This window comes from Trachymyrmex septentrionalis, unplaced genomic scaffold (genome assembly GCF_001594115.1).
Source record: "Trachymyrmex septentrionalis isolate Tsep2-gDNA-1 unplaced genomic scaffold, Tsep1.0 scaffold11, whole genome shotgun sequence".
Lineage (NCBI taxonomy): Eukaryota > Metazoa > Arthropoda > Insecta > Hymenoptera > Formicidae > Trachymyrmex > Trachymyrmex septentrionalis.
In genome coordinates, this window is record NW_017304228.1 from 952,427 (window position 1) to 965,170 (window position 12,744).

A 12,744-nucleotide genomic window follows, 5' to 3' on the forward strand; every position below is an offset into this window, starting at 1 on the left:
AAAGATGTTATCGTTACATGAAAATTTGTATGTATATGTGCTTGAGATATTGATGCAGTATACATGTAGTGATATGTCAGTAACACCTATATCGTCTGTGTATAAATCCTTCTTACATTATGACTAATTGTATTATTTAAATCTTTGAAACTATTCAACTTTTATTTCAAACATTTTGTTCTGTTACAGTTTCAATGACATTTACTTCGAAAGATAACCAATTTTCTTTAAAAGGTCTTTCTTTTAAGTGATTAGGTCCTTATAAAAGATATACGTTCCTTATTTTTATTGAGAAAACACGTTTAAAGTTTATCAAAATCAGAGAGGAACACTTCCATGAGTTTTCTTGTAAGTAATGGTCTTCATTTACGAACAGACCAGGTGTCATTTTTTACGGGACGTTATGTCCCGTATGTTACTTTATAATTTGCGACTTGAGAAACATATGTCTTTAGATAAGAGGTAGAGAGTATTTGAAAAATGAGTCCCTTGGGAAGAAAGAAGAAAATTTTATAATGAGAAATCAATCTTTTATTACTCAACAGGAAAATAACCAGTGATTACGTATGTAAAGGTCACATTATTAGTTTATTGATTTTTAGACAAGACCGAACACGTGTCCATTGAATAAACGGTAACGTATCCTTGTATGCTTCACGATCACCTGTAGATCCCATTGTATGCTGTGTCGTCGTGCGAGCGGCCGTTTATGCAGAATAGAATTGTTTTTATTATACGTGTAGAAGATAATCCTCTGTTTTTGCATGTGCTGCGATTCTCGTTCGAGCGAATATAATCTTGCGTAATATCACTTTGTCCAACTTTTCTCGTTAAATCAACGTAAAATTTTCGCTTACATTTACAAAGTACACTTGTAAAAATTCATAAATACTTTTCGAATCTGCGATATTATGCAGGTATAATGTTTATTCTTTCACTGCACGTGAAAGATTTATCATATTTAGCCAGCAAGGTATTGTAGCAAAGCGCTCTTTACGATACATTTGCGATATCGCTCTTCGCGATACATTATCTCTCGTGAAATATATATGCTATCCGTCTAGAAAGTTTTGTTGAAACATTTTCAAAGAGAGATCCATTAGTTTATAAGTTACCACGAACTTCTCTGACAAGAGGCTATAGTGACACGATCTTTGATGCGAGGATGAATTTATATAAAGATGGATTTATCTTATGTATAGTAATTAAATTTAGGATGGATAAGTTACAGATTTAAAATATGTAACAAATAGTTTCAAGAATTGAATAAATTATGCGACATTCAGTAGCTTCTATTCAAAAACTACGGCTTAATGTTTTTTCTTTGTTAATTTCTTTTGAGACTCATTTTGCTGGAAACTCTTAAGAGGAAAGAAAATGTTTTTTTAAATATTTTACCGTCTAATTTTCACATAATAAGTAATGAATTTTATTTTCGATGCTAACAAAATAAGACTGCCTAAATGAAATTTGATAGTATTATACTGTAGTATATAGAAGTATAGACGTTTTTAAATATTCGAATGCCATTACAATTTAGTTCTGAAAATCAAATGTTTAAAGTATCTAAGTTCACACACACGCACACACACAGTGTGTAATTTAAATTATTAATCTCAAATATATTAAATATAAATTTTTAATAAGTTGTAAATTGTTATTTAACTTATAATTAATGCTTATAATTATCTATAATTATAATGCTTAATAAATAAGATACATATCACATATTGTTATTAAATTTTTAATTAATTTATACATTTATATATCATTATTGTAATGTATTGATTTGTATTTTTGAGATTTCTTTTATTTTTTTAAAATTTTATTTTGAACGATTATTACGATATTCTTATCGATTACGGGAAACGATTAAGATAATCGGTTTGACTGATGGATTGAATAAATGCTATAAACAGGAAGGCGGTTATCTGTTATTGGGATTCGTCTTGATAGAAAATACAGCTAAGAGGTAAATCTTGGATCGATATGTAATTACGACTTGTGGTCCACAGGGCAATAGAACAGCTTTGCATCGTGGTTAAATATTTGCTGTGGTAAATAAACGAGCAAAGTCTGCTCAGCGCGTTTATTTGATTTGGAAGGAAAAGTATATAAATTAAACACGAAAAGAAGAGAGAAATATACTTTACAATACAAACAAAAATACATTTCAGATCATATATCATTAAAAATTTATTTCACGTTTGATATTATGAAATATTAATCCGTTTAATAGAATTGGCAATTTAATCTTTATTTTAATTTAAATCTTTATTTTATAATTTTAATGTCAAAAATTATTAAAAATATAACATCGCAAAAATGTTGTAAATAAATATATTAATTTGATAAAATTTAATCAAATTAATATTTACTGATAAAATTTTTTGTGATGTTATTTTTAATAATTTTTGACAAAATTATAATATAAAATATAGAAAAATAAAGATTCAAATTGCCAATTTCTGTTAAATGGATTAATATATTATAATATCAATCGTAAAATAAACTTTTAATAGTTTGAGGGATGATGCATTTTAATTAATTTTATGAGTTCTATACAATTTTGAAGTTTTGTAAGAATTATTTTCTAATGTATCGATATCAAGATCAATTTATTAATAGTAAGATAATTCATTGATTTACACGTGAAGGTAATTAGCATTTGAAAGAACCGAGATTGTTAAGGATTGTGTTTCTTGACCATCAATGGCGGTTATTGTATATCTAATATATCCAATCGATATTCGTGTCCTTGTATCTGTTTCCATTGAGCAGAAAGTTCAAAGCATGCAAGCCGATGGCGATATTAATGCCAACATATGCAAGAACCGCGGTGATGCGAAAATTACTTTGTTGCAATAAATCCCAACGGACATGGAATTTTACATGAGTATGTTAATGTTTCAAGTGCACTCGATTATGTGGACATAATTTCTCTTTGCTTGTTCTATTCAAACGCATAGTTTTAAAGTCACATTATTACTGCGAGTAATGTGTTCTAAAATCTGTATATCATTAAAAATACATACAGTTACAAACTGCTGGTAATTCATAGTTTTGTTTTTTAGAAAACACATATAGTTAAAATTTGCTGATAATTTATGGTTTTGTTTTTTAGAAACTTCTGAGAATTTTAGATCTCTCGCGTAATAAATACAATCTTGTCTACATTTAAAAAAGTAAAGTATTATAGCCATCGGCTGGAGATATTGAATGAAATTTTATTGTAACGGAAATGTTACATGGTATTCGTTGCAACGGAATTTCATTGTATATTCAATAAGAGCTTTACGGATTTTAATGCTATTTGAAACGTTGAACGAATGTTACAGCTTACATTGAATTCTGCGTTATTTTGGGGAGAAGCGGAAAGAAATATAAAAATATTGTTAACGAGAATATTTTAGATCTCTATAATTTTACTTATTGATTCTATTTAATGGAAGCACAGCACGACTTTAGTGTTGTTTGTTGAAAAGTGATTACGATAACGAAGTCATGTTTCCATAACTGTGAAACCGTTCGTCATCAATTAGATGATTTCCTCGTTATCGGTTCTGCATTAATTATCTTCCCAATTATTTCTACGCACATTAATTTGCTAACATGCATTTGCGTCGCAATCTCATAACAGCTTCGTATACGCGATATAATATCATTTATGAATCGGCTGTGTATTATTTCTCATCGATATATTTATAACGGTGTGAAATAGATATCATTAACAGACGATTTATATTTTAGACTTATAAAATGTAAGTATTATTTTACAGCGATGTAATTTGACATTGAATTTCAATTACGGATGTAATTTCTTTTTATTGAAGTTTGTTAACTTTGGACATTTTGTAATATCTAAATAAATATATCCGATTTTCCAAAGTAACTATAAAGATTTATTTTAGAAATAAAAAACATAATTAATTATTGATTTTAGGTTTCCGAATTTTATTCTGGGAGGATTTTAATATTTTAATAGAGTTCGAAAATAATTTAATTAATTGTATTAATGTATGTTGCTGTCCGTTTTTTAATCCGACGTAGAATACAACATTTATGTGCTACTGTTGAAATTTTACATTTTGCTTCGTATCAGCAGTATGTTGTAAATGAGAAATTCCGGAAAAGTACAATCGTTAATTTAGTACCTCGTATATCTTACTATCAGGAGGAGCTGTATACATTATAGAGTCAACAGGCATTGCCGGCTGAAGTTAGATATAGCCTTAGTACCTTAGTCACTCGATACGGAGTGATATTTGTAATTCGATTAAACATTTCGATTTTATTACAAACGTTTGCCTTTGTGTCGTTAATTACATGTTAATTACATTTTATAGTACCCAGTATCTGTTCGCGACGTTTGTACGTAATTCAGTTCGTAATAATAGACAATGTAACAGTAGTTCTAGTTTGACGCGACCCACGTTTGAACCACGAAATTTCCGAACAAATTTTGGTCAGTTATAATCGAATTTATGGCCTAATAACGTGGTTGTAAGGAATATAAAATGGAATAAAATTTTCTTTAACATTATTCGCATATTTTTATGTATAATTATTCTATCGTAAATGTCATAGGTTTCAATAATTTGTCACTAAAAGTATTTATTTTATATTTTGACCTCGTAGCATGAAATATTATTTAATTAAATTATCGAGACAATGACATCTTTTAAATTATAAAAATAATTGAAAATGAATAATATATAGATATTTAAGCAATAAGACTTCATTGTCCTTCTCTCTAGATTGAGACGAATTTTATTTTCGCGGCGCTTTAATTTTTAAATAATATTTATTAAATCTAAATTAATATTTATATTATTGAATATTTAAAAAATCTGATAAAGTGATAGCTACGTTTGAAATTTGCTATAAAAATATTATATATTATAACTGTAAAAAATATTTTATATTATATATCTTTTTAAATATGTAAATATTTAATTGCTCTTGTTGACAGTCTGTGGGAATAGAAGTACGGGTGACCAATGAGATTCCCATCGTCTCGACGGAATCAAATGCCGTACGAGATGTAGTACCACCTTGGACTACCACATCGGCTCCGAGTCGAACCTCCCCGACAACCCCCACAAATCCACACTCCCAATTCTTATCGCCACACGTTTTTCACGGACGGAACTCACTTTGTTCCGCAAATGGTAAGATTTTTTAATCATTATTTCGTATGAAACACGCGTGTGAAAGAAAAGAATAGCAATTACAATTTTTTTATGCAATGATCATATCAATCTTTATTTTATGCAATATGTTACATCGAGGTTAAATTGAAAAGAGACACAATGTATGAAATATAAACTGTATTCATTGTTAGAGATAATACAAATATTTACATTGAGAAAAAAGACGCAATATATGAAACATCAATTGTATTCATTGTTAAAGATATAAATATTTATATTTCCAATAATCAAATTTTCAAAAATTTATAAAAATTGACAAATGAATTTTTTTGGAGATCACGCAACTTATTGTATGTATAATTTTTTTGAAATTTTATTTATTTAAATATTAAAGTTTTTAAATATTAAGGATGTTCTTAAAATAAATAACATTTTTATCTAAAACATTGAACACAATAGAATATGGAATAAAATTTATTGATAAAAATTTGTAAAGTATCAGGTGTCCGCCCACAAAACACAATTGCATAATAGGCTTAAGTGAAATACTTGAAGTACAATCGACTATCCAACCATTATGTTCGATATTTGCAGAAAAAAACAAAATTGTGTTATGTATTGTCTACACGCGATCGGAATTTATCATCATGACCTGTTCAATGCCACACGGTAGTAATCCCTTTAAATCGATGTTTTCTCCGCAAACACCTGTCTTTCTGGCGATACAATGTTGCTTCCCAGGAGGATGGCGGATTACGCGTGCAACGTCGGAGCATGACCTCGCTTTCAGAGATATCTCTGTATCGTTCGATTATTTCAGATTACACGCGAAGGAGGCGACCTATGACATTGCGCATCGGTCCTCGTTTGAGTCTCCCGAGTAAGAGCACATCCGCGCCGACCACAACCACAGACGGGGAGTGGCGTGCACTTAGGTAAGTCTAATAGAATCTACTTCGCTGTTTCCTACAATTTCCGTTTCCGTAACAACGTATTTCTGTCGCAATAAACCGCAACGTTGCACCGAATCGTGCGCATCGCAAATAATATAGACTTATTGCAAAAGGACGTTTATGTCACTGTAAATTGGAGAGAGGTTTCTAATAAATTGTAATTATAGCTTACTATTTTTTTTTTTCGTTAAACGTAGGGGAGCGTTTATATTACGTGTAAAATTGCTGATTAAGTCAGAAATGAAAACCACTGCAGTTATTCTGCAGTGAAATTTTAACGATATTTAACATTTAGTGATGGAATATTCGGGATTGTTAAAATGAATAATTGCCATTAGAACGTGTTACGTTGTTACGGTGTTCTTTTCTTGTTTCTCTTTGGTATACATTGTCGGATGGATAATTAACTGGTCTTGCCGTGAACACAGATTCATGCGGGTCCACTGAAAAACGGATCCCTCTGTATGTTATTATCATGGTAATTTGGTTGTATATGTCATCGTTAACATAAATTTGCATGCTTATGAAGGTGATCTTGACTTTATCACATAGCCTATGTAGATACGAATGTGCACTGATCCATTGAAGATTCGACTATACTAATTGAGTAATTATGATTGAAATAACTTTATAATTAACAAATCAATGCAGTAGGAACAATTTATTTAAATATATCGCGTATTATACTTGAGTAAGGTGACACGTATTACAGCCCTCTGCGATTATTCTTATCATATCTTGCTTATCATTTCAATAGTCCGTTTTATTTTAACGTATAAAATGACACTGTATAAAACATTTAAAACCTAAACTTCTACGAACATCAACTTTACGTAATGTAAAATAATGAAACGGTCTAAGGACATTTTAGGAGATTTTAATTGATTTTTGCTATTTCAATCTATCGTTTATGCTAGCATATTATCGTAAGATATATTTTTGACTTACTTATCATCATAAGTTCATGCCGTACTGCGTCATCAGGTTCTGAATCCTTTCGCCTTATCAACGTCAGAAAGAGAGAATCGCGAATCTATCTCGTCGCGGAATTATTCATCACTCCTGTTATTTTATTGGTCGGTAATAGTGTATGTTTTTTTACAATATATAAACGACTTCTCATCGTATTGGGTATATCCTAGGGCCTGACCGATAGTTCATCTCCTGTCGTCGGGACAGTTACCGACTGCAAGGTTCACATAGCTAGCCGTTCATCGATCCGCACAAATCGATGTCTCTCTTGTACCAAACGAGCTGTTCTTGTACAGTTTTCATTTGTTGATATCAAACATAATTCTCGTATAGTTCAGTCGATTGGAAAATTAACTTAAACGTTCGAATTTAGTGTACGCTTATATATATTCTTGATACGTAGGAGAAACTCGATTTATCTCGATTGTTAGTAACTATGATAACAAAATTTGATTAAAATAGTAAAAGTGACCGTCCGTCAGTCATCTAAAAAAACGAGGATAAGGAAAATGGTAAAGACGATTCAGGGAATACACAATAAATGTTTCGATTTTGATCACGTTCTTCAGTAGATGACATGTAATATCATATGCATAGAAGATGCATATCAGATTCTATGTTAATAAAGTAACAATATGAGCTCCCTTATTATGTAACACGGGGCAACTTATTACGCTTAGAGGTTTCATCGTGCCCTCCTATATTTGATAATGTTATACCTTCTCCTAATATAGAATATTAGAAGTTATACTAGAATAAGTGTATCTACATTAACGAATAATAAGTAGTTTAGTATTTAGTAAATAGATATCTTTTGTCGATCAAACATATTTTTATTTGTTTAAATAAGACGCAGATGATATAAAACGTTATATTGCTGATGACGTAATAATCCCTCCTCACTTAAATGAAAGTTCGATTCGCTGCAGTAATTTCATTTGATTCGATTCTATTTGAATAATGAAAGGTCTATTTACTTATGTCGTTCTGATGTATTCGCAGATGGAATGAGCACAGTAATTGCGAATTTGTCACAAACGTTAGATTGAAATGATTTTCTCTACGATAAAATTTATAATAATAATAATAAAATTATTGAAACGATGTTTATTCAATTTTTCAATTTAATTGTATTGTAGATCTGAATATACGGGATATAATTTCGATTTTATTTTTACTTTTCATACAAATGTATTTTTTTAAAATGAATTATCATATATCTTTGCAAATGCTTTAACCTTAGTAATTTCAAAGGTTTATTTCTATTTTTTTACTGCCACAAGTAATAATTAATTTCTATTAAATGAATACCTACTTTGAATAAAAAGAATTATTTAAAGGTCATCAAAATATCATAAACTCATAAAGCAATAATGACTATTCATTTTATTGTTCATTACATGTCGGAAAATATAATGTTGTATTATCTCATCCGAAGTAGTGGTTAGCTCCCGCTGCCAGGTACGCCGGTATTACTGCGAATGTTACCTCACGACATAGCAATATTGTAAAGAGGAAGGAGATAAAATGAAGAGTTCTTCACGAGATACTTTTTACACACATCACATCTTCATTCCTTTTTCGATATTTATATCCCAATTAAATACACGATCCTTTCCGATCCAAAATAAATGTTTGTTTAACAACGAGGGAGAGTTGCTTGGTAATATATCTGGTGCTCCTGGCAGATAGAAACCCTTAGAGCTCGCGGTTAGATCGTGTAGCATCAAGATGTCGCAATAGTCGAGGAGTCGATGACACGATCCTGCCACTCCTCGTGGGCACCCGGTGGGCAGCCTCACGTTTTGTTGTGACCACGACGGCCTTGCGGACGGTCGCGCGCGTTTCGCTCCGCGGGGGTGTCCGGCTTCTTCGCGGTTTTCGCGTCGGGAGAGGCGACGCACGCGCTCGCCGGCGACGCATGCTATCACGTCGCGTCGCGTCGCGTCGCGCGTGCTTCTACGTCGAAAAACTGATAGTCGCGCGTAAACGTTGCCGCGGCGCGTTGACGGAGCTTCCGGAGCTTCAACGTCACGCGGAGTCTCTCTCGGAGCATTTTGCCGGAGTCACGCCCGCACCTGCCGAAAGCGCACGTTTGTGCTCATTCGGTCGTCGGAGCCGGTTGCGGACACGTCGTTATCAATTCGAGTGGTGTGACGTAAAACAGGCGAGACATGGACGTAACGTGACAGTTTGCGCCCGTGATAGAGAAAGAGAGTAGTAAATATTATCATAAACTTGATAAGTGCGATATGAATGTTTCTCGACATTTCGGTGTTTCGGTTAAATTCTGATCCGTTGGTGTTGGAAAGTGATTGATATAATTTTATGGAACCAGTTATATACTTTTCGAGAAATCTCGCACTACAATCTGATTTGGATCTTTCGATATAAACTTTTATCGATTAGAATTTCGGAGGAAACAGATGATTGAAGTCGCGTTTCGAACGAGTTTTATTTTTCTTACTTGCCAAACTGTGTGAAGAATCACGTGTGATCATTGCAGCACGTCCTACGTATATACCTCGATAACTTTTTCTACTTTCTTGAAAAAACTTTTTCATTTTCCAACTTTCTTACTACAAACAATACATACAACAAACATGAAAATCTATATTCTTCCTTCTATGTACAATTTCTACATTCTAAATTTCATTCCTAGGATTTATGGATGGTGGTCATCTATATCTATATCTAATATCGCATATTTTATTTATATATTACTGAATATAAAATATAATGTTAAATTTAAATCTGATTTTTCTTTTATTCAAAAACATATTCAAAGCTAATATAAAGTAAGAGTTAAACAAATATATTCAACTTCCATGGAATTAAAGAAATCAATTTAATAATAAAAATGTGTTCAAAATACAGATTAATGTTTTGTTTGTTGAATGAACATTATTTTGAGATAATTAGACGATATAATCAGATATGATTTTCGTTGATGTATCTTCAATTTTGGCAAAAGAGGGTTGCTCTTTTATTTTGCAACGGAGATAAAAGTTCTGGAGAAAAGTTCGACGAGAAAAGCACATGGGAAATCTTGGGAATTGGTGTTTGTTGACCTGATAGTTGAGATGTAGACGATCGTTCTGATCAAGAGTGGAATTAATGTCGTTTGCGCGCGAAATTGAGATAAACACCGAATTCTCGTACGAAGTTTTTTTTCTGGAAGTTATTGAATTTCTCTTTTGTGTTCGAAATAAAATCAATGACGCAACTTTAATTAAGAGTTCTGTTACGTCCGCTATTTTTTTTAGAGAAATACTTTTTATTTTATGTATATGTAAAAAATAATTTAATGTGACATCGAGAAGAGGTAGAGAAAGTTATTGGGTATACGATTGAAATATATGGAACTGCGACGCGCTAAAAGAGAAAGAGGTCTCATTGCCATATATTTCGAAAATACCGAAAACCAATGGTAGAGTTGTAACTGTACGAGACAGCCGCTCGTTATAGAACTGACGAAGCCAGCACATTACTTTTGTCATAAACTGAACTGATCGCAAACTTTATTACACGGTACGATCGTCGAACGAAGAAGAGGACATGATTTCCGGATATTGAAGTGCGACGCTCGATTGCTTCCGTTGCAAGACAATAATACGTAACGCAGTGCGAAATAATAGCAAATCGAGTCCGCAATAAAGAGAAGAGATCCAATTTGCGTAATTGCGCAGTCTCTAGAAATGAATTCCTGCTGAAATACGGACTAGAAGTGCATTGTATACATTGTAAGTAAAGTGGATAAAGCGCCTAGTACGATTTCCGGCTCAGCACTACGACTGAACTTCTTCGAGCGTGAATCATTGTTGCTTTAGGCAATCGCAATAGTGATTTTGAGCTATCACCGCTTTCGAAATACAACATTTATGATGTAACGAATTTGTATTGTAGCTTTTTCAATTTACTTTTAGTAGAGAGACAGAATGAGAGAGAGAGAGAGAGAGAGAGAAAGAGACATAAATTTGTTTTTATCTGTAATCTTGCGCGAAAGATAAAAGTCTGTGATTTTTTCATAAGTGCATTAATGGAAAGTCTAACTGTGTCGAGATATGAAAGCGTACAAATTAACACCATCTTTAAAAGAAATGCCTGCCTCTATTATTTCTGACACTTTATTAATGGGGTCATATCTCTCGTCGACGGTCATTATTGTTTTTTTGTTCATGTTAAAAACGGACAACAAGATTGGTCTTGGCATATTTCAGGAGCTCAAAATGTTATAGAACACTTCACCGTTTCCCAAATTTTTATTTTCTTTGAATATCAGGTTGTTATTTTAATGTTGAGATAATATTGCTTCTTTTTATCTATTCTTTTGTTTGTTTCTAGATCTCTCTCGAAGGGAAATATCTGTGATCACAAATTAACATATATATAAGATAAAGTTCAGCAATAATTAAAAAGTTGAATTTCGAAAGTTAGCTGTCAACAAAAAAACGTTGCATTGTGGAACTCAACTTTATTGAATTGCTTTGAATGATTTTACACGGCGATATCGAGAAAGAATATAATTGGATGGTTATTCAATGGTTCTGGGATACTTTGTGTAAAATTGTCTTTAAGAAATCGACCACAGAACAAATATCTTCTATTATAGTAATTTAATACTTCGCTACTAATGCCATATAATATTGGAGAATTTTGAATTTAATAAGCTCTTTAAAATCAGGTCGCTTTACCTTTGAACGTTTAAAGCGAAAAAGCTTTCCCGGAATAAGCATGATTGAATGAATGACAGCATAGAGAAATTTGAAAAAAAAAGTATCGAAAATCTTTTCAGCGTATTTCCAGGGTTAAAGAGTGTGAAAAATTTTTGGCAATTTCTATTACAATTCATGAAATTTTTGATATAATTCTGCTTTTAGATGTAGAAGTATCATGAAGTATTTTTCATTTTCGTTTTAATGAAAGTAAATTGGAAATTTCTGAAAGAAAATTGGATGTGAGAGAGAAAATCTTGATATAATCGTTTCTTCTCTATGTCGCAATATATCTAGAAATTCACGCGCACGTTATATTGCGTTCTTACGTTATTTATGCGTATAGTGTGTGATTAGTAGTAATATTATTTTTATTATTTTGCAAATACTTCTCAACGTTGTGACGTAGAAATTATTTGTATTTCTTATCGCGTCGTAGCTCTAGATAAATGAGGAGAAAGTTTCTTTGAACAAAGTTTCATATTTCTTTCTGCTTTGCCTGGCGAAAGCCTCACGACTCTTTTTTTTTCCTAGTAATCTTCCTTCTGCCGTTCCACAGCTAGTAATGGCACAAGGACTCTGCTTTATAGCGGCACGCGTGTGTCGTCGCGGTCGCGACGGCATAATATATATATATATAATCTGAGCTGAAACGCAATGAATTACATCTGTGATAGCGTGCGCCGCAGTGTGCATTTTGAATTCTCGCATTTTCCGCTTTTATTAACAATTGCTTCGTATCCAGCGGCTGTGTTACGACGTATATGTCGCAGAAAATTGGCGTGATTGTCGAATGCATCATTGTGAAAATGCGAACATCGATTTTGTTTCGTTGATAAATTAAAATTCGATTCGCTTTGATGCCGAACGAGGTGTGTGTCAAGACTCGTTAAATTTATTCTATTCATAATTAATGAAGTTTATAATTGGCACACTAGTTAGACAGATTTA

General features: G+C 32.1%; 1 protein-coding gene across 1 annotated transcript in view; it reads left to right on the top strand.

Annotated features, from left to right (window-relative positions):
* Positions 1 to 6,376, top strand: part of LOC108748898 — a 17,338-nt gene extending 10,962 nt beyond the window's left edge. The window contains exons 2-4 of the mRNA XM_018487315.1: positions 4,973 to 5,171; positions 5,974 to 6,088; positions 6,304 to 6,376. Of these exons, the coding sequence (XP_018342817.1) occupies positions 4,973 to 5,171; positions 5,974 to 6,088; positions 6,304 to 6,376 (387 nt within the window). The remainder of the gene's footprint in view (positions 1 to 4,972; positions 5,172 to 5,973; positions 6,089 to 6,303) is intronic.
* The last annotated feature ends 6,368 nt before the right edge of the window (positions 6,377 to 12,744 follow it).